At 33.8% G+C, this 27,359-nt stretch overlaps 1 protein-coding gene across 1 annotated transcript in view; it reads right to left on the reverse strand.

Moving 5' to 3' along the window:
- The window catches only part of Argfx (arginine-fifty homeobox), a 167,837-nt gene that overhangs the window by 3,249 nt on the left and 137,229 nt on the right, over positions 1-27,359 (reverse strand). Inside the window, 2 exon segments of the mRNA XM_076862577.1 lie at positions 17,900-18,018; positions 18,447-18,577. Coding sequence (XP_076718692.1) covers positions 17,900-18,018; positions 18,447-18,577 — 250 coding nt within the window.

Genomic DNA, 27,359 nt, shown 5'->3' on the forward strand with positions numbered 1-27,359 from the left:
TATTGTAATTAATCACTTTCAATAGAGATTTTAAAATAGATAAGAAGAAAATGACCAACCACTTAGTTCCTTATTGCATATGATCTTTACATCTGCCTCAGATTATTTTCATCAAGTTTATAGAACAGTGAATTTTAAAATAATTCTTAATATGGTTACAATAACCTATCATTTTGTTCCAAATTATATAAAATATTATTTTATCTTAACATTTCACAATCAATGACCTCTCAACCATGTTATAAACTACTTTGAAGGAAAGCTGTCATGATAAAGTATTATTGGCAGATTATCTAAAAATAGCAATATTTAGAAGATTTATTCTAAGCATTTCCTATACATTATATGACTTTCAAAGTGATGAGCTGCATTGTTACCAGCTAATAATAAGTGTTAGGAAATACTTATTAGAAGCACTTTCATTGAGGAGATTTCCACACACCTCTCTCCAAAAGGGCCTGAAGTATATGTATATAATTGCTCCATCTGATTCCCCTTGACTCCTTCTCAATAAAGGAGAAGTTGCCAACCTGAATTTGCTATCCACTGCGTCACAGATCTAATGGGTTAAATCAGGGTCTATCTTGCTTTCCTGATGTTGTTACATCCTATACCAATATATTCCCATGAGTCATTAAGATTAAACCAAATACCTGGCTTCTAAACCTTATTATTCAGTTGCTTAGTTCTAGTTGCTTAGACTCCAATCTCCAGTTGCAGAGCTGGAGATTTAGAATTAAGAGGAGCAAAGAGAAGGAAACCTGAAGCTTTTGCCTAAAAATTCTGTTTTAGGGTATTAATAAGGGGTCCCTCATCTGTTTTTTCTGATGCTATTATCTATGTGTCTCCCCATCTCTCTCCTTCCTTGCTGTGCTATGAATATGCTAAAACTATTTTTCCTCTATCTGGAAAGTCATTACAAAGGCATTCATATTCTTACATTCTCAGTTCAAAAGACAACAAAGAGGCCTTTATGGACCACGGTATAGAAAAGTCATTTCCTTGATTCCACATGCTCTATTCTCCTTAAACTGATTTATTAATTTTTTATACAGTTTACCGCAATCCAACTCTAAAAAAATGTTTTACTAATCATACCTAAATTATTTGCTAAATTAATGTGAGTTGATGACTACTTTTGCTAAGCTTTAGTTTGGGTCCATATTTGTTCTCTGCTTATTTATATGCCCTCTATTCGAAGGCTCCTGGAACCTCAAGCCATAATCCACTAGTACTAGATGATTTCAAATTGTTTCTACTTTCAGAAAAACAGAAGTCTTTATGATGTTTGTGGGTTTCAGGTACCATAATTATGAGGGAGTTTTAGAGTTTTGAATAGGTAGAAATAAAAGTCTTTAAAGGGATAGATCATCTTTTGCAATTATGTAGAAAGAAACTTGATAGAATTTTTCCAAAAACGAATGCAAAAGTAAGACCTTAAAATGCATAATCCACAGATTATTGTGTCTAAAAATAGATTTTGTTCAAAACTCAGTGAGGAGAGAACAAGTTCAAATAATAAATTTTTTTAGAAAACGAAATGAAATGAGATTTGTTTTTTGAACTAGGATAAGGGAAGATCATACTTTAAAAAAGTTTTAATAAGTGAAAGAAAAATTAATTATATCTATACATAAAGGAAAAATAGTTACATCTATGCATAATTTATTTTAATGGTTGAGCTAGGAAAAAAATGGGTTGACTCTCTCACCAAAAAGATCCGAAAAAGATAATGTGAGGCACAATCTCAAGATTCATCCTGAATCAATCTTCCAAAGGGATCCAGTTATAGGAAAATAGTGAGAGGTGCCTCTTAATAATGGCATACAGCCACTATCAATCATCATTTTCACGACTGGAATGAGTATTCCTAGGAACCACAGAAAATTTGTTTGAATTTGAGAATGCACATCATACAATCTTGCAATTATTTCTAGGTGAGTTCCAAGGCTGGAGAGGTGTTATTTATATAAAACATACATTTTAAATGCTCTGAGTGGGAATGGCAAAAGGTAAAGGAACACAAGAGGCCCATCTCTGTATGTCTAAGGAGTCAGGAGTATGTCAAATGTCACATACTGGACAGGAAAACATATGCATTGGAATGTGATTCTTAGAAATTGGGTGGGAAACATTATAAAAATGAAAATTCTGATTGTGTACTTTCCCCAAGTGCACATTTCAAAGAAATGCTTCAGAAACCTTATAGAAGCTGAGGAGTATCTGGTGAAGCTAAAATTTTTCATTCCTATATTCTTTATTTCTTCTTCATATAACTCTACCTACCTTTTTCTGAAATACAAAAGCAATATTGGTCTACCTTGAAAATTTAACTTGCATGAGGATATAATTGGGTTTGGGTTAATAGATACTGAGGTTGAAAAAATTTTGTGTCTTATCCATGTTATGTAGATGAATAATTTGCTGTAACATTCTTAGTTGTACGTGAGCCTTTTCTAAAACTTAGAAAAAACAGAGAAATTTAAGCCAAAGTAATTCAAGTAATGTAATCACCATCTCTAGCAGAGAAATGCAAATCAAAACCACTCTAAGATACCATCTCACTCCAGTAAGATTGGCAGCCATTCTGAAGTCAAACAACAACAAGCGCTGGCGAGGATGTGGGGAAAAGGGTACTCTTGTACATTGCTGGTGGGACTGCAAACTGGTGCGGCCAATTTGGAAAGCAGTATGGAGATTCCTGGGAAAGCTGGGAATGGAACCACCATTTGACCCAGCTATTGCCCTTCTTGGACTATTCCCTGAAGACCTTAAAAGAGCATACTATAGGGATACTGCCACATCGATGTTCATAGCTGCACAATTCACAATTGCTAGATTGTGGAACCAACCCAGATGCCCTTCAATAGATGAATGGATAAAAAAAAAATGTGGCATTTATACACCATGGAGTATTACGCAGCACTAAAAAATGACAAAATCATGGAATTTGCAGGGAAATGGATGGCACTAGAGCAGATTATGCTTAGTGAAGCTAGCCAATCCCTAAAAAATAAATACCAAATGTCTTCTTTGATATAATGAGAGCAACTAAGAACTGAGCAGGGAGGAAGAGCAGGAAGAAAAGATTAACATTAAACAGAGACATGAGTTGGGAGGGAAAGGGAGAGAAAAGGGAAATTGCATGGAAATGGAGGGAGACCCTCAATGTTATACAAAGTTACATATAAGAGGTTGTGAGGGGAAGGGGAAAATAAACAAGGAGGGAAATGAATTACAGTAGATGGGGTAGAGAGAGAAGATGGGAGGGGAGGGGAGGGGAGAAAGGATAGTAGAGGATAGGAAAGGTAGCAGAATACAACAGTTACTAATAGGGCATTATGTAAAAATGTGGATGGGTAACTGATGTGATTCTGCAATCTGTATTTGGGGTAAAAATGGGAGTTCATAATCCACTTGAATCTAATGTATGAAATATGATATGTCAAGAGCTTTGTAATGTTTTGAACAACCAATAAAAAAATAAAATAAAATAAAATAAAATAAATGGGCGACCCGTTATCTACCTCAGCCCTGCTACCTCTCCTTAGATCTATATAAACACACAGCCTTTTGTAATAAAGCGGAACCTCTCCGGTGGGGAAAAAAATAATAATAATGTAATTCCCAAGAAAACTCCATTCATTCCATTGGGAGAAGAATAACACTTGTCTTACGGGAAGAAAAACTGATACTGTATTATTGGAAGGATAAACATGGGGCTACAATATTCAAACATTCAAACAAGAATATGTTCAAGGCTAATTAGGAAGAATAAGTTTGCAAAGCACACAATTAAGATTTATATCTATGCTCTGTAGTTCTCAGACAAAGCTAGATCTTCATTGTGAGAAAATATCCCTTTACTAGTCCGCCAAAGAAGTAATGATAAATCGATGAGAATACCACAAAAACATAATAAAGGAAATGCAAATTTGACACATCAATACGCAATGATATCTATAAAAAAATTCTTACAGGTCTAGATGATGCATCAGCTAAGAGAGAGGTATTATTTTTCAATGGCTGCTTAAACAAATTAACACAAATTTAGTAGATTATAACAACACAAATTTATTACCTGGCAGATTGGTTGTTCAGAAATCTAAAATGAATTTCACTGGGATTAAAACAAAGTTTTCAAAGAACTGCTTTATTTTCTGGATGTTCTAGAGGAGAATTCATTCTCTTCCCTTTACAACTCTAGAGGCTGCCCACTTCCTTTGCCTCATGTTCCCTTTCACCAACTTTAGAACTGAAAATGGTCTGTCCAGTCTTGCTCACGTCTCTCTAACACTTCATGGTCATATTTTTCTCTCACTCTCTTCTACCCTTGTGATTAAATTGGACCTATCTGGATAATATAGGATTTTCTCTCTATAGGCATCTGACCAACCACCTTAATTCCATCCACAGCCTTAATTCTGCTTTGTCATGCCAGGGCAACGTGGGATAATCACAAGTTCTGGGGATAAAGAAGCACACAAAGTGCACATCATTCTTTGGGATGAGGGGAATTACTTGGTTATTTTGCCTTCCACAAAGGGAATTTGGATGCCTGAAGGCAAGGTTGAGTTGGAGTGTTTACATCCTGCTCAGAGAGATCCATGTTATATTATTAAAATGTACATAATATGGGCCAGATTGGAGAAAAAATAGGCCTTTAAGATTTATATAATCAGCATTGAGTTTTGCTGTTATAAACTTTTAATATGGCAAGTTGGATGGGCATCAAGACTTACACTGGTCTCTACATTTTTGGCTTATACTTTATGTCAGTATTCCACGTTATAATTTAGTAAAATAGTCCAGACTGGTAAAAAGATAATACTGTAAAGTAAACCATGTCTAAAAAAGGCAAAGATGATAAAAAGTCCTGGAGCATTTAGATGGGCAGATTGTATTTGATTGGTGGAATCAGTATTGCTAAAAAGAGTTTTAAAGGGGTGCTTCTAATTAATTTGTGTTTAAGTATCATTTCTGATTAGTTCAATCAATTAAGAATTAAGAATCAGTCAATTTTTAGTGGAAAAAGCAAAGACTTTAGAGTTTTGAGGAAACTTAATTGAAAATTCAGCTGCTTTAGTTTTCTCTGATTTCTAGCAAGGCTTAAACTCTTCTGCCTAAATTTACCCTACATAAAATGGAAATAATATATCTAAATTCCAGAAGTGGTTGTGAGATTAGATTAGGTATAGAGCATTTCAAGCATCTAATAAACTTCTTGATAACAAAATGAATCTTGCTGAGCAGTAACTATTATTTTAAGCTACAATTTGAACCCCATTGTATAAGTTTTCATTTATTAATCACATACTTTGAAAATACTTATATCTTCCAAAGACACTATTATTTTCTCCTTTAATTTTCTTTTCTTTTTTTATGACCTATACCTGCCATTTTTATTGAAAATAAATTTTCAATCAGAGTAAGGTTATTGGCATAGAATCTCACAAATACCTAATTCATTTTAGGACAATATTAAATAAAGTTTATGGTGCATTTATAAGCAAAATATATAAATATTTATAGTAAAAGTAGAACTACTATAGCATATCTGACTTTCATGTATTTAATCAGCATAATATTTTAAAGGTATTAGGTAATTTTATGTTTAAGAAATTATTTTAGAGGATAAGCATACAGCAGGTATGGTGGTACATGCCTGTAATTCCAACTACTAAAGAAGCTAAGGAGGATCAAAAATTTGAGGCTAGTCTCGGCAATTTAGCAAGACCATGTCTTAAGACGAAAAATAAAAAAGGACTGGGGACATAGCTTAGAGATACAGGATAAAACTCACAGTGAAACACACACAGACACACACATTATTTAACATAGAAGACAGTGGAAATGAATTGTAACATGTTGGGAATGGCAACTGAATTTTGGGTTTTGAAACTGCCCTGTGAGAGGTGATAGCCCCCTGGGAAGCTCTTGGTACAAAGATGCCAATTGAGATAGCCCAGTTGCTATGATGACACCCTAATTGACAGGAGTTCTGTGCTAGCCATAGAGCCATTCAGTTCTTAATCTTGAGTCCAGACACCAGTTCTCAGGGACAGAGGATTCTAAACATAGTGAGATAACTACAATGTTTCACCAGTGCTATAATCTTTAAGTTCTCCTGCTTAATAGAAACTTTGTCCAGTGGGCTTCCTGAGTGCCACAGGAAACTCCTAACACTGAAACAATGAAATAGCTATAAGAATTTTTCTATCCCTGTAACTTTCTAGTGCACAAAGAAAAATGCCTCCATTGTCTTTAACTTGCTAATTATAAGACTGAATATCATAAACTTGCTGGGCCAGCTCTGTATCACTACTTCTCCACCCAAGATGAGTGTCCCACCTGATCCCGCTTTTCCCTCTAGATGTTTGTGTGTCATTCTTAATCCCCGATAGTCTCTTCCAGTTTTCTGAAATAATGCCCATCCAGGTCCCAGTAATGACATAGAACTAGAATTGACCTGGTAGGGTTATGCCAATTTTATAGTAGAGTAGTTTCCCTTGAATTGTCACTTCTTTTAAAGCCTAGAACATTCTAATGTCTAAAACTAAGTTTGTGCAATTGAAATCTGTTTTTCCATCATGTTAAGTATCTCCTCTTATTTTGTAATTGACATTGATTGCTGATGTATAAATGTATGTTAGAATTGTGACTAACCTGAGTCAAATTTGAGGCTTATCTTTAACTTCTAATAGTCTGTATGTTTTTACTCTTGTTAACAGATTACCCAATTCTGTTTCATTATTAGTATTTGATCACTGGTTTTAGTATATGCTTTTTATTTTTATACCTAAAATCCCATGTTCAATGAGACTAATCACACACACACACACAAAAAAAAAAATCTGAGGTCAGTATTCATTAATATAAACTTTGGTTGCTGTATGATCCTTATTAAATGAAAACATTGCAAAATAATAATATTTTATATTTTTTGTACATTTCAAGTGTTCATATAAAGGGACATAATTTCCCTAGGCACTTGTATTCTGTTTGTCAATGAGGCAAAGAACCAGGAAATATATTTAGAAGCTTAGTCAGCACCACTAACAGTAGCCTATATTATTACCTCTGTGATTCTCGTTGTCTTTTTTGACACATCTATGGGAAAAGTTTATCTAGATTTCTCTCGCTTCTAATGAGCAAATAATCCCTTTATGCAACAAAGATTATGGACATTTTCTATTTTTTAGAGATATTTTCTCTTACTAGATGCTGAATATAAAGTTTTGCAATAACTTTGTCTTTCTCATATACTTTGTTATCATCCATATGTCTCCCTATTCATCCTTAAAGCAGGTAACAAGTGGCCTATTTGAGTCATGGCCATTTAATCAAACCAGTTAAGAAAGGGACAGACCAAGCACCTCTGAGCAAGGAGACTTGGAATAGGGAAAACCTATCCAGACAAGAATTTATCTATAAAACAATCATTAAACAGTTGTCTAAAATGTACTTGACACAAAGATTTTTTTTTATTATTTGAAATACATAAGATAAAATGAATATAAACATGTATTACAAAGATAAAGCATGTTGCAAATTAATTAAGTCTTTGTGTTATTATTCATTCATTTAATCAATCATTGAACAGATATCAGTTAGTGCCTCCTATATGCCAATCACTCTTCTTAACACCTGAGGATATTGTAGGAAATTATTGAAAACGGAAGTACTGTACTTGCATCAACAAAGTGGTTAGACCATTAGAAGAAGCAAACAACAAATGTATCACCAATGTTTAACATTATGAAGAAACATAAGACAAATAGAAGAACAGAATTTGTGTGTACCACTATAGATAGAATAGTCAGGGAAGTTCACGATCATGTGTAACAAGGTAGTTCTAAATCTAGACATTTGTACTTTCCAATGCATAATAATACAACATTTGTTAAGGGATCTAAAGATTTCTTGAAAGTTGGTTGTGCCACTGCTCTTATTCTGTATTACCTTATTGGAGACAACTGGCTCTCCTCATCAGGTTATATTGAACAACTGGTAGAGAGAATTCTATTTTCTTAGTGGCAATATAGTTTGCAGTTCAGTAGATCCTTTATACTGAACATGTCAGGCACAGTGTTCTAGAATAGACAGGAGGTGGACGGGGGAGACAAAGCAAAAGCTCAGGACCAGTTTGCAAGGATTTTTAAATCAATGAGAGACTTGGTCCTTTGGAGCCCCATTTTCCTTTCTGTCTTTGTGTGGGCTCCCTGCCACTGCCATGCAGAAATCCTGTCATAAGGCATCAGAAACCCTATCAGCAAAACAGATTGTAGTCCTCTTGGCCCCCAGTGTTTTCAAGCTGAGGAACTGAGAAGAAAGAGCAATTGGGGCAGAAACGTCAGGCCAGGATATGATCATATAATATCAAATTATAATTTAACCTACATTTTAATAGACATTTTCTTATACAAGTCATTAGGGATTGGAGCAATATAATTTTCCTTTCCTTTTACTTATTTTCATAATTTTATACAGCCATATATAAATAAATCTATAATTCATGCTTGTTATTTTCTTTGAGTCCCCTAAGAGCTAAAAGCTTGTGAAGGTTAACTTGGGAAGCAACCTAAAACCAAAAGATGATTTCTTTAAATGGAGAAAAGAGTTTCAGATAATAAGCAAATGCACTCAGATGATCCAACTTGTTTGTTAAGTAGGAAACTTCTTTCTATGGAGCTACTGAATAGAGCTTTATTAAGATGTATATAAAGAATATTGGGAAGCGTAACTCCCAACAAAGATCACACAAATTCGGCATCATCCTGTAGAGAAGGAAGAAATGAGAAAATTACTAATTTCCTCTAAACAAGTGAAAATGATAGACTAACTCATAGTTGTTCTCTTACATTTTTCCCTTTCAAAATTTGTTGAAAACTGTAGTAACTGTAGTATCAGGGATAAAATATCTTATAAAAATTTAATATCATGAGTTATTTTGTAGAAAAGAAATTAATTCACATATATTACCAAATGGAAGTCCCGAATGGTAAAGCTCTTTCTGGAAAAGGTTATTTGTAATGACCAAATTCGTCACTGTTTGGAATCTCATAAAGGTCACAATAGAAGGTTTTCACTTGTTTTAAATAAAATTCTATATTTTAAAAATAAATATGCCTTTCTTCCATTTCATAGAAATATCAACACTGTTTGCACTATAATTTACATTTTGAGCCTCTGACATTTACCCAGCTGACTGTCTTTGGAGAACAATCTCTTGACTGAGAAGCACTCTAGGTAAGAAAACTGTCAATTACAAATTACAGTTTGATGCATTGGAAAGTGCAGAAGTCTTCAGATTTAAAAATGACCTTGTTAAATACTTTTGTGTCTACTACCACTAACTTAAATTTAAAATGTTGCCTTTGTGTAAATGTAGAATAATTTGATTAATAAAGATATAATTGAGGAATAGGAATGCCTTAATTAAAACAACAATAATTATACTATAAACCTAAAGTTGAGATTTGAAATATTTTCCGAGTCAGTATTATAGACTTATCTTGTTATCTTGAAGAGACTATTTATTCACAAAATGACTACTCAAAATGTTGAATTGGTATAGCATGATTGTACACTATTTATAGTTACAGTACATAATTTGAATTTGGTGTGAAATTTACATTCTTTTAATGTAACAAGAATTAATATTAACATATTATGAACCATATTTTATATTTATTTTGAACATATTTTAACACATATACGATAGCAACAAGATGTCTTCTCCAAAAGTAAAGTAAATATTTTCTATAAGTAATTCAAGCAACATTTAAAAGGGAAAAAAGCCAACAGGACATAAGCTGAATGACAAAGATGAATGTTTTTTTCAATAATTGGCAGCGTCATGAATTATATCTAGTGTTTTAAATGTATGTCAAAACATATAAATCTAATCTGTGTATTTAGTATCATGAACATTTATTAAACCTTTACCACAGAATAAATTTTTACTATGAATATACTTTTTTGAAAATGTACATTTCAAAATTGAATTTATAAGCTTTGGTTCAAAAAGACTTTTCATCATTCAGGGATATTCAATATTATCTCTAACATGAATGATACGTAAATACCTTTATATTCTCTCAGTCTCCACAAAGAAAATAAATAAGAATTAATTATGTTTAAAGGTGAGTTTAAAGGGTTGCTTGGACTTAATCAAATGAAATTTATGTCTGAAACATAAAACTTTGAAGACTTCTATTATATTATTTTATATATGTATTTTATTTAAAATAAAATATTGTTTAATTATATAATTACATTTTTATTTTATAGAGTTGATACACACACACATATACACATAAACGTTCATGTACCCGCAGCAAGTACTCAAATAATTATTCCTTTATTTTTCACTTTTCTTCATCAGTGACTGCTTTAAGATCAGTTTTGTTAATGATGAAAGTAGTGTTCAACCTCAACTATTTTGTTTCACACTGAAAATATGAATATTTCACATTATATTATAATCATGATTTTAAAAATAAAGGCTAGATTTCATGATGAATATATTCATTCATTTATACCTACATTAACACATTCACTCAAAAATATTAATTCCAGTGAAAAACTGAGTTACAATTCTGAATAAGCCATCAGTTCTATCTTCCAGGAAGATATAATCTCATTGAGATAAACCAAAATCAAGAGGCTATACAAATACAATGTGAGAAATTATATAATGTAGATAAAATTATGAGGCATTATCAGGGAGGCCTATGAGGAGAGCAAGGTTCAGTGGCAATCCCAGTGGCTCTGGAGGCTGAGAAAGGAGGATTGTGCATTCAAAGCCAGCCTCAGCAGTGAGGCCCTACGCAACTCAATGAGACCCTGTCTCTAAATAAAATACAAAACAGGACTGGGGATGTGGCTCAGTGGTCGAGTGCCCCCTTAGTTCAATCCCTGGTGCCCACCCCACCCCGAAAAAGAATAGATGACTTCAAAGCTGCGGAAGTTCAGCAATAGAGTGCTTGCCTAGAATGCATGAGATCCTGATCTCAAGTTCCAACACTGAAAAAGAAAGGAAGGAAGGAAGGAAAAAAGGAAGAAAGGGAAAAGGGGAGGGTGTATGACTCAAACTATAATGTAAAGGACTAGCAAGAACCAGCTAAGCAAAAAATATATGGTATTGAAATAGGCAAAGTAGCTTCTACAAGCAATATTAGTAGTCTTGCAACAAAAAGGTAAATGAAAATCAAACAAATGTGTCATTTGCACATTTTAATTTCCTTTATTTTGTAAATATTCCAATACTGAACTAATTACCAAGTCTAAAATTTTTATCTAAACATTTGATTGACTTAAGACAACAATTTCCTTGTTTAGACTGAAATGACTTCTACAAACTTATATACTGGTCTGTTGATTTTTCTTTGAGAACATGAATATTTCAATAGCTCATTTTTTTTGGTTTTGTTTCCTAATTCCAGTTACAAGTTTATCAACTACCAAAAATATAATAATAAACCATTCAGATCATATCAATTAGTTGACTTGAATTCTCAGAATCAAGGTTGTCGTTTTAAGAATAATTACGTTGTGGTGCCATTGCCAATTGCAATTTGAAAAATCAGACTTGTTCTTTTCTATGGGCCTAATTCTATGTGTTGCATATGGTTTTGGAATATGCAATTATTTAAGTCGCATACCTGCCATGTGCTTCTATGTTATGATCAAAAGTATGTTTTCTTTCATCAGTTTGTTCTTCCTTGTTATTTCCCTGCACTTTGCTAGCATAGAGGGATCCTTATTAGAAGGTTCATCAAAAGGAGGTTTCAGCACTGCTCGTGTTAATAAAATCATCAAGTATTCCTTCATAGGCACGGCAGGAAGACTGCTCATATCTATCATGAGTGCTTCATTAGGTGGCACAGAGCCAAGAAACCTAGGAACAATGCCAGACTTCTTAAAAAATAGAGTTTCAGTATAATGGAATTTCCATCATAACAAGGTCTGTCCAACTTATGGAGTTACTCACCTGTATATCCACATAGCATCTCTTGTCACAGAATTCAGACACCTCGATTAGCATTCTTTTGTATCTTTAAATGGAAGACAAAACTCATAAAAATATTCTATTCAGTCCCTGCCCTTGTCACCAAAAAATGGACAAAGAGAAAAATAGTCTTCCAACTTCCAACTAAAACTCCCTCTATAAGGGACTTTACACAAGAAATCATTGATCTTCTAATGTCATTGGTACGCTAACGTTCATACATATTTTTGTAAAAACTTATCAACAAAAGGGTGTTATTGCTGACCTGTTTCACCAAAAGCTATATTTTGGGCTATATTAAGAAACCCATTCAAACATTCAGAAGCACACCTCGATGAACCACCTAATGTTACAGCTGCCCAAATTGAGTTACACAATAAGAATATTATTTTGAAATAGATATAGCAAATTAGCATGTATCTATGCTCTCCAGAGCAATGTAATCACATCAATAACCTTTTAGAGAATGCTTTTGGGCTGAAATGAATCAAATGATTCTCTCTCCAGTCAATGATGGGAAATTGATCATGGTGAAACCAGAGCTGATGCCCTCAGTAATTTCCCCATCAGGTTTACACTGAGTAGCAAGACCCTCCTCCCAGTCCCTGCACTTTGTGCACTGTTTTGGATCTTTCCTGGCAGAAGCTCCCCTATTGTCCTAGAAATACATCTTCAATATGTGAGTATCCTGAAAGCTGGTGAATGAACCGGTAATCCTTCCATAGAACAGCAGCTGCCAGCACATTCTGGGATAAAAGCTTTGTCCTTGAAACTATTAGAAAATGTCACAAATATCCTACCACTGGTAGCCTTGGAAAGTTGCCAGGATCAAGTGTTTTACTGGCCTCTGGAATCAAGTCATTATTCTGGGAAACAAAACAGTATTTTGTCTTGACCTAACACCAACTTCAGTTTTCATTCTGAATCCTAAAATATTTTATTATTTTATTTTATTTTATTGTTTTTAGGATAGAAATCAGACTAATGCTTTAGTCTCAGTATTTAGCCTTTACACTGTCAGGTAAGGAAAAAGTTGCAGACATATGCCATATACCAATGGTTCAGTTAATGAAGGGCCACATATAAAACAGTGATTCTGTTAGAGTCTAAGTGTGTGGTGGGTTACACCATACAGGTTTGTACAAGTACACTCTATAATGTTCACAAAAAAAATGAAATCACCAAGTAATGCCTTTCTCAGATCATGTCCCTGTTAAGTGATATATGACTATATTAACATGGTGACTTTGAAATCAAAGCTCCTAATTAACAAAATTTTTAAAATGTCATGCTTCATTGGAATCAATATTAGGCAAAAGTCAGGAATTGAGTTTCAATTTTGGACAATAAAATTATCTTAATAATAAAACACACTTAAAATATAGATTACATACATTTAATAATATATAATACAAGAGTTCCCCCTTATCAACAGGAGATATGTTCCAAGACCAACAGTGGGTGCCTGAAACCACATATAGTACTGAAGCTGGTATAAATACATATATATTTCCCCATGTACACCTTAAGAGAAAATTTAATTTATAAATTAGGCACAATAAGAAATTAACAACTAATTCAACTATTAAAATAGAATAATTATAAAAATATACTCTAATGTGTGAATTCTCTCTTCAACAAATATCTTGTAAAATTCTTACCTTTTTTTGATGATAAAAGATGATACAATGCCTATATGATGAGATGAAGTTAGGTGGATGAAATTGTCATTATGACATAGCATTATGATATTACATAGGGTTATTTGAACATAAGAATTGCAATACTTCTACAGTATATCTGATAACTAAGACATCTACTAACTAATGAGAGAGTAGCATATAGTGTGTAAATACATCAGAAGAATAGATGATTCACATCCCAGTGGGATGGAACTGGATAGCCTGAAATTTCATCAAGCTACTCATATTGGTTCAGTTTAAATCCTGTGGATTGTTGGTTTCTGAGATTTTTCCATATAATATTTTTGATGGCAGTTGACTGCAGGTAGCTGAAACCATAGAAATTGAAACCGTGGATAAAAGGGGACTACTATAGTTGATCATTCTTATTGTTATGTGACTAATCATTATGTGATCATGGTTGTTAGCTTTCTTTTTTATCAAACTGAGATTTCTTTGTTTACTGTTACAGTTAGGAACTGTTTTTTAATGTATACTCTTTGTCTGTATATGACCGATTCACTGTTCAAGGATGGGGGCTAGATGTCTTGAACCTTTGTGTCTACAACTGCAAGCTATGGGATTGACACCTAATACTAGATAGGTGACAAATGAGTGCCAAAAACAGTGATAATTAAAGAAAATGTAGTCCTCAAAGTGTATACAATTTGCTGTGATATACACATGAACAAATGCTTACAGATACAACTTGTGAATTGGGTTTTGTTTTCAGGTGCTCTGAGATTCTGAAAGAAACTAGAGCATAAGAAATCAGCATCCTGGCAGAGGCAAAATTTGAACTGAATAAAATTCAATTCAATCTGGCAAATGTTTTGAAAAATCAACAGAAATTAGTTCAAGAAAGGGAGAAAATTCTCTGTGGCTCACAGCTATGTGAAAAAGAAAACATCATCTGAAAATGGTATGTTTTGTGTATAGGCGGACACAGAGGTTGGGTGTGTTTATGTCAGTGTGTTTATCTCTGATCATGAAGGGCCAACATTTTTAAGTGAAGAAATTGTATATTGAATGCTAGAGAGAAATCAAATAACTTTAACAAAATGAAAGACAGAATGTGATTGGCACTTAGAAAGACCACACTGGCTATAGGAAGTTGAGCATTCTTATTGTCATGGCAAGAGGCTGCAATATCAGTCAAGAGGCTAAGTGTCACTTTAAAATTATATAAGGAGTAATGTGCTTTTTGCTCATGATTCACTTTTAATTGTTTAATATAATTTCATCGATGTTTGTATTAAAATATTTATTTCAAAATCAATGTGGTAATTTTTAAGGGCTTTCTGTAACCCCATCCTGTGATAATAAGTTTCTTTTAATTAATGGGGATTGACACTCACTTTTGTTTAATAAAAAGGCAATGTTATATTTTCAAATTTTAATTAGAAATGGTGATTAATATGGAGTGCACAATTTGGGTGTTAGCTGGCTTGGACTGCATAAAATTTGCAACCTTAACCAGAGCCCTGCCATACTTTTGAATTTTCTTCCAAAGCAAAGTAAACAGTGTTTCTTTCAAATTTCTCCCATCAGTGACTTTAATTAGTGATTAGTGGTTATTGCTTGTGGTTTCTGCATCTCCTCTATTAATGAAAGGTCACAAACTAATGATTACTTTAAACTGTGCTAAAATGAATCATCCTTAAAAAACAACTTTTTTGTTACTGCTCTATGCATGCTGCTCTCAAAAACAAAATGTGGGGTAAGCTGGGGAAAATGAATAATGTTTAATTGAGTTATTATAACCACTTTTCTTTCTGGGGAGTAGGAAAAATTCATTCATCAAAACCACACTCCCAGTGTGACAGCACTGGTTTTTCCATTCCAAGAACTCAGGGTTTAACACAATGTAAAATGTAAATGATTAGTCAATTCAGGTCAGTCTAAAAGGGACAACAAAGTGACATTTCAATTTAACCAGCAACTAGTATAGCCAACCTTAATCAGATGCTCTAATAAATGAGTTGAAGGACAATACCACATATTTCTTAATCCAAAAGAAAACAAATTGCCATGACTCTTGTTCAAATGCCACACAAAACCATATGAAAATAATCATGAGCAGAGTTGAACTGAATATAAATGTGTTATTCTAAATTGAAGATACTACTCTATTTTTGTTTTCTTTCAAATATCATTCAATCATTGAAAATGTATATTACTTAATACAATTTAACAAGTATTTATACAACTTTTGCAATGGGAACATTGTGGTGTTTTGATGAACAACATAGACTGAAAGAGAAATTTATAATGTATTAATTTTTTTCTTCCCCAAACATTTATTGAACTACTATTCTGCATTAGGTTCTATACTAGTTATTGGGGGTTTACTTTCAGAAAAAGAAAGAGTTGGTAACTGATCTTTTAGAAAGGAACTAAAATATTAATCAAATAATATCACTAAGAAAAGACATATTGGCAACCACGAAATGGCATAAAGAAGAAACACACCGTTATGTCAGGTAATATTCTAGTCAGAAATATCAGGGTGCTCTTCCTTAAGGAAGTTATTCTTCAGCTGGGATCTGAAGGATGGGTTGGACTTAAGCTAAAGCAGAATGGGAAAATAACAGAAAAGAACAACATGTATAAATTCATTGGTTAGGATTCATTCATAGGGAGAATCAGGATGAGGACCATGAATCAAAAAGAGGTAAAGATGACAAGAACACAGAGAATTAGGGTAAGAAGATATGAAAGGGAAGTGATAAAGATTTTAAATAGGAGTAGGAGAATTTGGAAGAGAGGGCCTTGAATGACGATCTGAAACCTTAATTTTGGAAATTTCCTCTCTGGTCACCTTTTGGAAAACGAATTGAGTAGGACTCAGAGTAGGAGGTCTAGCTCAGAGGAGAAATTTGAGATAGAAATGAACAGAGGTATTCACTGATCCCTGGGTGTGACTGAGATTACCTAGGAAGAGAATATTAAGTGAGAAAAGAGAGGGTTTTGGATTGAGCCTTTAGGAACCCTAAATTTCCCCAAGGAAGTGAGGTCTACAGTAAGGATGAGCTACGAAATATTCCAGGGGAGGAATAGGCAAAGGTTTAGAAGAAAGGCATATCACAAACATGGAAGGCAAAAAAATGTGTTTAGGAAGTCAGGGAGTAACTTTATGAACTGCTACAAAATTTGAAATAAAGTAAGTATTTCTAAAATATCCTACACTTTATCAACATGAAGCCACTGGTAGCACTGGTAACATTATTTCATGAAACTATGATGATGCAAGGTATGTTCAATGGATTAAATGGTAAGCAGAAACTAAGGAAACCAAGGCTGTGAGTGTAGACACTGTATAACCCTCTGCATTTAAAGGGGAAAAGAGAGATGAACTTGTTGCTGGAGAAAAATGAAAATGGGAAAAAAGTTTGGGTAGGAGTTTTTATTTTTGATTTTTTGTTTAATTAATTTTTGACTATATTTAGAATCCCTGGGAAAATGAGATGTGGAATATATGAGAGAAAGAAAAATGGATAGACTTTTCCCAGAATGAAAAAAGAGCCTGTGACTATAGGAATAGATGGGAATCACAGACAGGTAGGGAGATCCTTGGGACAGCAGCAGGCTGGCTAATATCCAAATGCTCCTGGGAAGTGGGATAATTGGGAAATATGGTTATGCGGAAACAATCAGGGCTACCCTAGCTTATTGCTTCGGCTTTTTTTTTTCTTTTCATAAAGTAGAAGGTGAAGCAAAGGGAAGATGGATTGCTGATTCATTTAAGATTGGGTTTACAATAAGACAAGGACTATAAGAGACAGAATAACATGAAGTGTGCCAAGAACTTCAAACTAGTGAGAAAAATACAGTCGAAACTATTTAGAGAACAGAGAGGGAACAGTAAAAGGAAAGGAGTCAGTGACTGGATTGCCAAGGGGGGGTAGTGGGAGTACTTGAAAAAGTACTCTGAGAGGAAAAAAGAAATATAGACCCAACAGTGTATAAACCAATGGAAAATTGTGTCCTAAGTGATAAGGCAAAAAAAAAAAAAAAAAAAAAATCCCAAGTTCAAAGAATGAAATCTGCAAAACAAGTCAGTGAAGCATTTATGGAGTTAACAGATCGGACATCAGGTACTTCATCAGTTGCAAAGGGCTTATGGTAGGGTCGAGAATGAGCTGTTGGATGTGAGAAGAAATGAAGTCAAGGGAAGCCCAGGAAGGAAGAAACAGCAACAGACGTATGTACGGAATGATGAGCAGTTCCATTTATCTGGAGCAGATGGCAACAGGAAGCAAGTAGTAAAATCAAGTTTGGTAAGGTATTTCAGAAGCAGATTGGGTAGCGCCTTCAAGAAACCTAGAAAGTAAAGATAAATAATGGATTTTAAAAGCTTTCATAGTGAAAAGGAAAATCATCAGAGGTTTTCAAAGAATATGTGAGCAGCAAGTAGACCAAAAAATAGAATGTGTTTGGCCAGATATTTTCTGGATCAAAAAGGCCAACGATGGGTCTGCCAACAAAAGAATGACAAAGTGCCACAATAAAAATATCAACACAGCCACATTTGTTTCATTAAACACTGATTACCATTGACAAGTGAACCAAAATATTGGCCTCTCTCAAGTGGAGTGCTGCATAAATCTGTAGCAAAAATAAGAAATTTCATCTTTAATGCAAAATCAGACATAGAAAGGTTTCTACTAATTTTAATAAATCTTGTTACAGGGCTTTAGATAAGGGGCTGGTTTTCAAATAGAAAACTGAGATTTTCAAAGTAAATTTACTATAGACATTATCAAAGCCTTTGACGAGATCAGTGATTCCATTTCTCTTTTTCACATCAGGAAGACATTGGACATATGAAATGGTGAACAGGTTGACAGTAATTCCAAGGTCTTCCAGTTTTGTCTTTAATCTGGAAGTAAAGAGAGAAAGAAAGAGATTCAAATTGCAAGTCAGATCAGGAAACTTTGCTACTTTTACTTTCTCTGACAAAATGCTTCTGGGAAAAGAAATTGAAATCAAGATTAAAATGAGTCCTTGGTAATCCTGAATTGACCATTTCTGACAGGTTACAGAAGATGAATTGGCAGAGTAAATGCAAGCCATTCCTCCCCTCCCTTACATATCCAGAGAATACCTTTTTATCTCAGGCAGATTTGGGAAGACATTGAAGGTCATTCTTCTGCTCATATTATGTGGTAATGGAAGATGAATCGATCTCCATTCCATTCTCTTTCATCTGAAGTAGTTTCCTCTTAAATAGGCATTTAAATTTGACTATGATGTATTATCTTTACAATGAAATCTATTTCCTTTTCATGATCAATGTATTATTTATAAAAAATATCACAATATAAAGTATACAAATTCAACTTTTATAAAATTTTTTAAAACACGACAAAATTTATCTTTGAATTGTTTTTATATAAAATATCTGCCTGCTAATTTAAAATGCATAAGAAACTATTTAGGCTGTCAAATCTACTTAAGAAGTTTCTTGCTCCCCATTTGGAATTATTATTTACTCATGTACAAGAAAATGAATTCTGTTCAAAGGATCCTTATGCTACGTGGAGAGGTGGCATCAAAATACCTTAAATTAGCAATTCTTTACTAACGATTGGCTTGTGTTGAAGTAGATACTTGAGAAGAAATGAACTGTTGAAAATCTATTTTTAAAATTTAATTTAAATTTCTTTAAAAATGTTCTAGAGTTTACATATTTCCTTTTGGCTTTCCTTTCAAATTAAATTATTTGATTCAGTTTCGCTAGATCCTACCGTATGAAGACAACTTTTATGTACTAAAAGTGATTTTGAAATTCTGCTATTCTTTTGAAACTGCATGTAAAATTACAGTTTTGAAATTATCATTCCAGATGAAGTAACAGTGACAATCTTAATTTAATAATTATACAAACAAAGTCAATTAAAGAAATGCTTGAAATCATTTTATTGCTTTGAACAACACAAAAACTTAATATACTGAAAATCAGAGTTGGAGTTTAATGAAGGAAGTCATTTAGATGTAAACACTAGCTTGATTCTGATGCCTCCGGATCTGAACAGTTCATCATGCAAAGCCAGGGAAGCTCTGAAACCACAAGGCTGACAGTGGCCTGGAGTAACTGAAATGGCACAGAAACTTGACAAAGAACCCTGCTGCCATGAGTTACCAACAGAAAATGAAAAAAAATGGAAAGTTGCCTTATCTTACAGCTTACCAGATTTCTTGGATGTATCCTCATGTTAAACAGGTATCTCTCTGACAGTATGAGAAGAAAAACCATAAAATCTCATTAACAATTCAACAAATATATAAATATTCAGAAAATGATTAACAACCTGCACTTCTCTACCCACTGGGCATGTTTACATTTGAGTAGTCCAATCAAAGAATTATGTTCACAGTCTAAACATATGGAAGTTCCTGTCAGAATAAAGCAATTACTACACTGCACTGTTCAAAAGCCTGCTTTGGGCTACAAAAATAGCATTAGTTGATGGAGAAAGAGGCATTAAAAAACAAACATACTGAGATTTCTTTGAAAATTTATTTAATTTAAAGCAGAATGTTGAAAGAAATTATCTACTTTGCATTTTCAATATTCTGAAAAAAATCAGTCATTGAAAATGTCATGAACATAAGAAGTTTCTTACTTTAAAATATTTGTCAATTATTTTCAACTTTTTATTCCTTTCTTGGCTTCTGGATTTGAATTGCTTAGAAAATCCTGTACTAATTTGAATGCTGCAGAAGCCTTTTTTTTTTTTTTTTTTCTGATCAGCAAGAGAGAGCTGAAGTAGGGAAAAAGCTTAATTCAGAAAACTCTGGAAGAAACATTTCCATAAATAATACTGAAAAGCTAAAAGGTCATAAGAATACAGACACAAATTATATCAGCCATTGTGCACATCATTGGCTTTAAATTATTATATGTAAAGTATACATTGCATGTATATTATTGAAACATCTTAGAAGAAAGGTGTATATGTATAGGCTTACACAGAGATTTATTGTGTAATGTGGGATGTGAGTAATATTTTTGATGAATATACACCTTTAACCTTCACTATGATTAGGATGTTTTATTTTCAACATAGAGTTTGTCTTAATTATTCAGAGAACTAATGCTAGAGATAATGTCTGATGTAGAGTGAGTTATGATATTAGAGAGCTACTCAACCCCTGTCTCCATAGGTTCTACATCTGTGGATCCAACTAACCATAAATCAATATTTTTAAAACTGCCTCTGTACTTAGCACACACATAGTTTTTCTTGTTATTGTTCCCTAAACAACACACTATAATAACTATTTACATAGCACTTACACTGTATCAGGTAACATAAGTAAACTAGCTATGACTTAAAATATACAGCAAGATGTGCATAGGTGGTATGAAAACACTGTTATTTTATATAACAGAAGTGAACATCTACCTAATTTGATACCTGAGAGGGTCCTGATACCAATGCCCCACAGATACTGACAGACTACTGTATGGAAAAAACATGTATTTGTGAGGATTAGAGGAGAGAATAAGTGCACTGTTTATTTTAGTATGTAGTGTCAATCTTCTTGGAATGCTGCTGAGATGTTAAAATGGAGATGACTAAAATCCTTGAAAATTGAAACATGGAGACTATTAATGATTATGAAGCAAATATACTGGGTGGTGGGATGGCATGGGAATGCAAGTGGAGAGACAGAAGGGGCTAAGGAAGAATTTTTATTTTGAATCAGGAAACATTTGCATATGCTTTGATGTTAAATTTTGAATGATCTAATGGAGATGAAGCTATTGAGGACATTAGACATGCAGGTTATAACTAAAGAAGGAAAAACTGAAGAAAAGTATCGAATAGTAGGTTAGATGAAAAATATGATAGGCTTGGGGCTGGGGATGTGGCTCAAGAGATAATGTGCTTGCCTGGCATGCATGGGGTGCTGGGTTTGATCCTCAGCACCACATAAAAATAAAATAAAGATGTTGTGTCCACCGAAAACTGAAATACAAATATTTAAAAATTCTCTCTCTCTATCTCTCTCTCTCTCTCAAAAAGAAAAAGAAAAAGAAAAATGATAGGCTCTACGTGCAAAGTTGAGACAGATACTTTACACTTGATGGTTTTTATTTTTTAAATGTTGCATGAAGTATATGAAGTAATGACATTAGTTTACTATCAAAGAAGAAGGTTACAGGTTTCTTCTATCTGTACTCCAACATTCAAGTCTCACAAACTATGTTTCCCTGTCAAGGAGGCCTTATAGGGCTTCTATAAGTTCCCCCCTAGGACGTTCTACACCATTATTCTATTCTATTAATTTTTAATATTTTTCCAGACAGATAGTAAGAGCTCCCAGTGAATAAACAACACTTGTACTATTGGGTATTGTCTAGTGCAAACAGGTTTACCAATATATAGTTGTTGGGTAAATGATTGAGTTGTGAAAGAATACCAGCACATTTCACAATGGTTCTGTTCAAAGTGATACCAGTCATCTCAAAATGATTATGTGGTTTTCTCCAAGAACAGGTGGTTATCAAATGCATGAATTATACAGGGTGGGGAAATTGATGAATTAGTGAGACAAAAGGAAATTGGCAAGCTCATGGTGTTTACAATAGAGTGATTAAAACAAACTGGAAAACAGAAGATTGAGAGGGGGGCATGTAGATAGTAGAAGAGAAATATGAGTCATATGGCCAGCTCAATCTAGTTATAGCAGTGTTTTTGTTTTGTTTCTGTTATTGAGGATTGTACCCAAGAGGGCTCTACCACTGAACTACATTGCCAGCCCTTTTTATTTATTTATTTTTTATTTCAAATCAGGGACTCATTAAATTCTGGAGCTGGCTTTGAACTTGCAATCCTCCTGCCTCAGCCTCCTGAGTAGTTAGGATTACAGGCACACACTACCACACCTGGCTAGAATATTTTTGTTCAAAGTCATGAAACAAATGATATCTAAAAGATCAGTCTGGAGAAGGCAATTTGGGGAATAAAGTATTAAAAAGTAGAGCAGTTTCTTGTGAAGACTACATCTGAAGATAGCTTGTCTCTGTGGAAATTGAAAAGCTGAGAAAAAGTAAAAGAAATGTTCACAAAAGATAAAGAAACAAAGGAACCAAGAGGACAGGAACTTTTGTTTCACTTGCACAAATATTAAAATCATGATTATGGGACTAGGAGTCAGGAGGCAGAGAGGCTATATTTCATAAGTCAAATTATTTAATGACAAAAATGTGTAAGAGACCCAAATATGTGTACAAAGAGGAATAGTGGTGAGTGAGTGATTTGAGTGGCTTTGGCTTTGATAGAATCTGCCATTGTTATTTTGACTTTTACATCTGTATACTTTTTAAGGAGCAGTTGAAATAATTTGTACGTTCCAACTATGAGCAAGGAGGAAAACATGCCTGTCTCTTTGACTTTCAGTACCAAAACATGGGAAATGAGAACAACAACAACAACACACACACACACACACATTTTACACACACACACACACACACACATTTTACACACACACACACACACACACACATACACACACACAAAGAAGCCTCCATGAAAGGACAGTAGTAACACAAAGGCAAGGAGGAGCCAGGGAAGGGAAACCTAAAAAGAGATGGTGGAAGGAAGGTTGCCAGGGAACATTATAGCACTAGCCTGTGGCTTGAATGTGGACTGTCACCTAAGCAGAGGTAAACTAATTTGTTTTACTGATGAAAGCACCGAACTCAAAACAGAGGCTCAGTGGCCTTCAGTGTTCATAATGCAAATATTGGAATTATCAATCGCCAATGAGGGAATAATTGCCATTGTTGAGTCAAAAGCTACTTGCCTCCTGCCCCCCCTTTTTTAACCTATTTCATATTCAATGTAGAGAATATTAATGTCAGGTGCAGAGTCAGGCCTAAGTAAACCTATGTTCAGTGAATAAATGTGCCTGATTATTATCTTCGTTCTTGATTACTTATTCCATTGCTTGTTAATGCAACTAGGGGTGGGGGAATATACATTTCCAAACTAATCTCAAAATATCATTTTACAGCTACTTTCATATGCCAATAACTCCTTATCATGTAACAGATGCTGTTTTTGCTTGCATTATCTGTGCCTAATGTTACTAAAGTTGCTATCCATCATCAATTCTAAGAGCCCCATGGCATCTTGTGACATTTGGAGATCAATTGCTACTAGAATCAATTATGTAAAGCTTTGTTTTAATGGACCTATAATTGATACTGGTATTTTATATTTTTTTATGATTTACTCAGAATATCCAGATCATTGTTTTAAATCACAATATATAGAAAAGTCTAGATCCAAAACACTGTTGCAATATCTCATTTTTCAAAGAACATATTTGGTTAAGGATTTGAAAATTTGAAAATGGAGAACTATTTATTTTTCTGGGTACAAACAGGAAATATTCTACTAAGTTTCTTTTTAAAATGTTCTCTCTCTTATAAAAAAAGTCTTCTTTCTCAATTCAAATAAGCTCTAAAAATGACAGTCTATACTATTGTTCAGCACTTTTTTTGTATTTCTGAGAAAACTGGTCTAGTAGAGCTTTGGGTTCACAGAATGATTCTCTTAATTATGTTTATTGTAGACTAGTAAATTATATTCAAAGTAAAATTATTCATAGGTCTTGTTATAGTATGAAATCCTTGTGTCTGTTAAGGATTAAATGGTATTTTTTATATTTAACGAATATTCACATTTACTAGATGCAATTTTCTATTGCTATGATTTACAAGTAATAAGAGTGGTGGAAAAATGGAAATAGTGAGGTTTGAATATTGAGTACATTATTTCATTCTTTTATCATATATTTTTTGGCTTCCAAAAAATAACACTATTTGTGTCACTAACTAAGTGTTAGTGACACAATGTAGAAAAATGGAGATGGGTTCCCTGAGTGTGAGGAATATAGGAATTCACAGCTTATGAAGCTATAGAAACAAATAGCAAAACAAACAAATAAATAAATAAATAAACAAAAATTAAAAATTTAACTGTTCTGATAAATGGGTAAGTGTAAGGGTTTCCTGACATGACCCTGGATTCACAGGTAAATTCCAATTTCAAATAAACAAAAATTAGTTTTAATAGAAGCTCATAGCAAATATTTTATGGGAAATATAATAAATGAGCTAAATCAGGCAATCCTACTATGTGCAGAAATGGATTCAAGCTGAGCTTCCTAACTAAGGGCATAACATGTAGTTGAATAAGCTTCTCAAGTGATAAATGGCAAGTTTAGGTAAAGGGTATATAGCACATGCAAAACCATACTAACATCTGAATGTTTGTGTAAAAGTTCATATATTGAGGCTGGAAGCAGTGGCACATTACAGAATCATAACGACTCGGGAATCTGAGGCAGGAGTATTGCAGGTTCAAAGCCAGTGTCAGCAACTTAGCTAGGCTTTAAGCAATTTAGCAGGTCCCGGTCTCAAAATAAAAATGGTCTGAGGATGTGGCTCAGTGGTTAAACTCCCCTGTGTTCAATCCCTGGTACCTACTCCCCCCAAAAAACATTCCAACTTAATATTCTAATCTTGAAAATTATCATAACTGGAGGTGAGGTATTTGGGAGGTGAAAGTCTTGAGGTACAGTCCTCATAAATAAGATTAGTGCTGTTAGAGGTGAGAGGAAAAACCTCTAACACCTTCTACCATGTGAAGACATGGTGAAAAGATGACATCTATGAACAGAAAGCCAGGCCTTCACTAGATACCCTGTCATCATCTTGAACTTCACAATCTTCAGAATTATAAGAAACTTCTATGGATTATGACCACTCAGTTTATACTATTTTGTTATAGCAGCCTTATAAACTTGGATAGACAAGAAGGTTAAAAAAATAAAAGTGTAAATTTGATTGACTGCATTTTGTTTCACTGGAGTACAGGGAGAGGAGCAAGACAGAGATTGAAGAGTGACAGTGGGGAGCTCAGTCATGCATGGATTTATGACTACAGAAAGGATTTTTTAATGTATCCACCTATTTTTCTGTGATTGGTTTTCTAGTAATGTCACTTAGTTTACAGTGTGAAGTATAGATTTAATTTGAGGGAATCAGAAAAAGTTTTAGAATCAATATAGAAAATTACTGTATGATTAGGAATTGGTAATGATATTAGAGTCTAAAGAGAATCGAGAGCAATTTTAGGATCTTTTTAAGGGCTGATATCAATAGTATTTTCTAACTAATCAGATTAAAAAGATAAAATAAAAGAAAGAGTCAAGGATAACACCCAGATTTCTAATCTATTATATTAGGGAGGTAAGGTAACATTCTCAAAACCAGAGCATATATGAATAATAACTGGGACCACTGCATTATGATAGGGGGTGGTTTTCAATTGCGACAACCAAGAGGAAATGTCTAACAGGTAGTTAGCTGTATGTCAGGGAAGCCCAGAAAAAAAGATCTGGGCTTCAGCAATAGATAGGGGATATTGACAGTTCATAGACAAATGTTCTTCAAAGTATGATTCCAGGTGACCCACATCAAATCACCAGGAGTTCCTGTTAAAATTTCTGGACTCTAACCACATCTACTAAATCTACCTTTATCACAAGTGCCTAGCTGATTATTATGCACATTAAAGTTTGATAATTCTTCTTATAGTTTGGGTCTGAGGTGTTCACCAATAACTCCTGTATTAATACAGGGGGTGAGATGATTAGGTTACGAGAGCTATGTCCTAATCAGTGGATTGATCTATTGAATGGATTAATAATTTAAATCCATTCCTATGTGGTAATTGTAGGGAGGTGGGGCAAGGCTGGAGGAAGTGAGTGCCCTGGGGATTACATGTTTGTCCCTGGATCTTCTAGCTCTCTGTGCTTCCTGGCTATCATGAGTAAGCAGCTTTCTATTCCATGCTCTTCCACCATGATGTTCTGCCTTATATTGGGTCCAGAGCAATGGAATTGGCCATCCATGGACTGATTCTCTGAAGCCATAAACCCACAATAAAATTTTCCTCCTCCATTTTTTTTTCAGGTAGTTTGGTCACAGTGACAAGAAGCTTACCAGCACAATCCCTGAGAGAAATGATGAATGAAGGGTGTACCTGGATAGCATCAGTCAGGGACAGTGCAGTATGACAAGCATACATAGTTTACATGACATGTAATACTACCAAAAGAAACAAAGCCCTAGGGAAACCTGGAAGGAGATATCAGAGAAATAACAACAAACAGATGAGGGTGGTATCGGGGAAACATAGGTTAGAATGCTTCAGATTTATATGTTTCAAATTAAAGATTATAAAATACCCTATAGTGAATATTTGCTCCTTTACATAGTTTGTAGCCTACGTGATTCAGAGACTTGTAGTTTAGCCTCTAGATTTCCAGTAACTGAACATAGAAGACAACCTACTCTCAAGTTTTTTATTAATGAATGAATGCAAATGTTTAAATCTTAGTAATAATAAACTGTGCAACTTTCTATAAATAATATTCTTCCAGATGAAATTCTTCTGAGAGAGAAAAATACATTTAAGGAATAACTTCATAAAATTTTCTATTAAATAACTGAGGTGAAAGCTTTTGTCTTACTTTACATTTTGCTCACATGTATTAGCCAAGCAAAGATGGTTATTTTATACATATATAATTGGACTTCGATTCTCATAGCTTTGGAATTGGCCAAAATCATC

The sequence above is a fragment of the Callospermophilus lateralis genome, chromosome 7, assembly GCF_048772815.1.
Source record: "Callospermophilus lateralis isolate mCalLat2 chromosome 7, mCalLat2.hap1, whole genome shotgun sequence".
NCBI lineage: Eukaryota > Metazoa > Chordata > Mammalia > Rodentia > Sciuridae > Callospermophilus > Callospermophilus lateralis.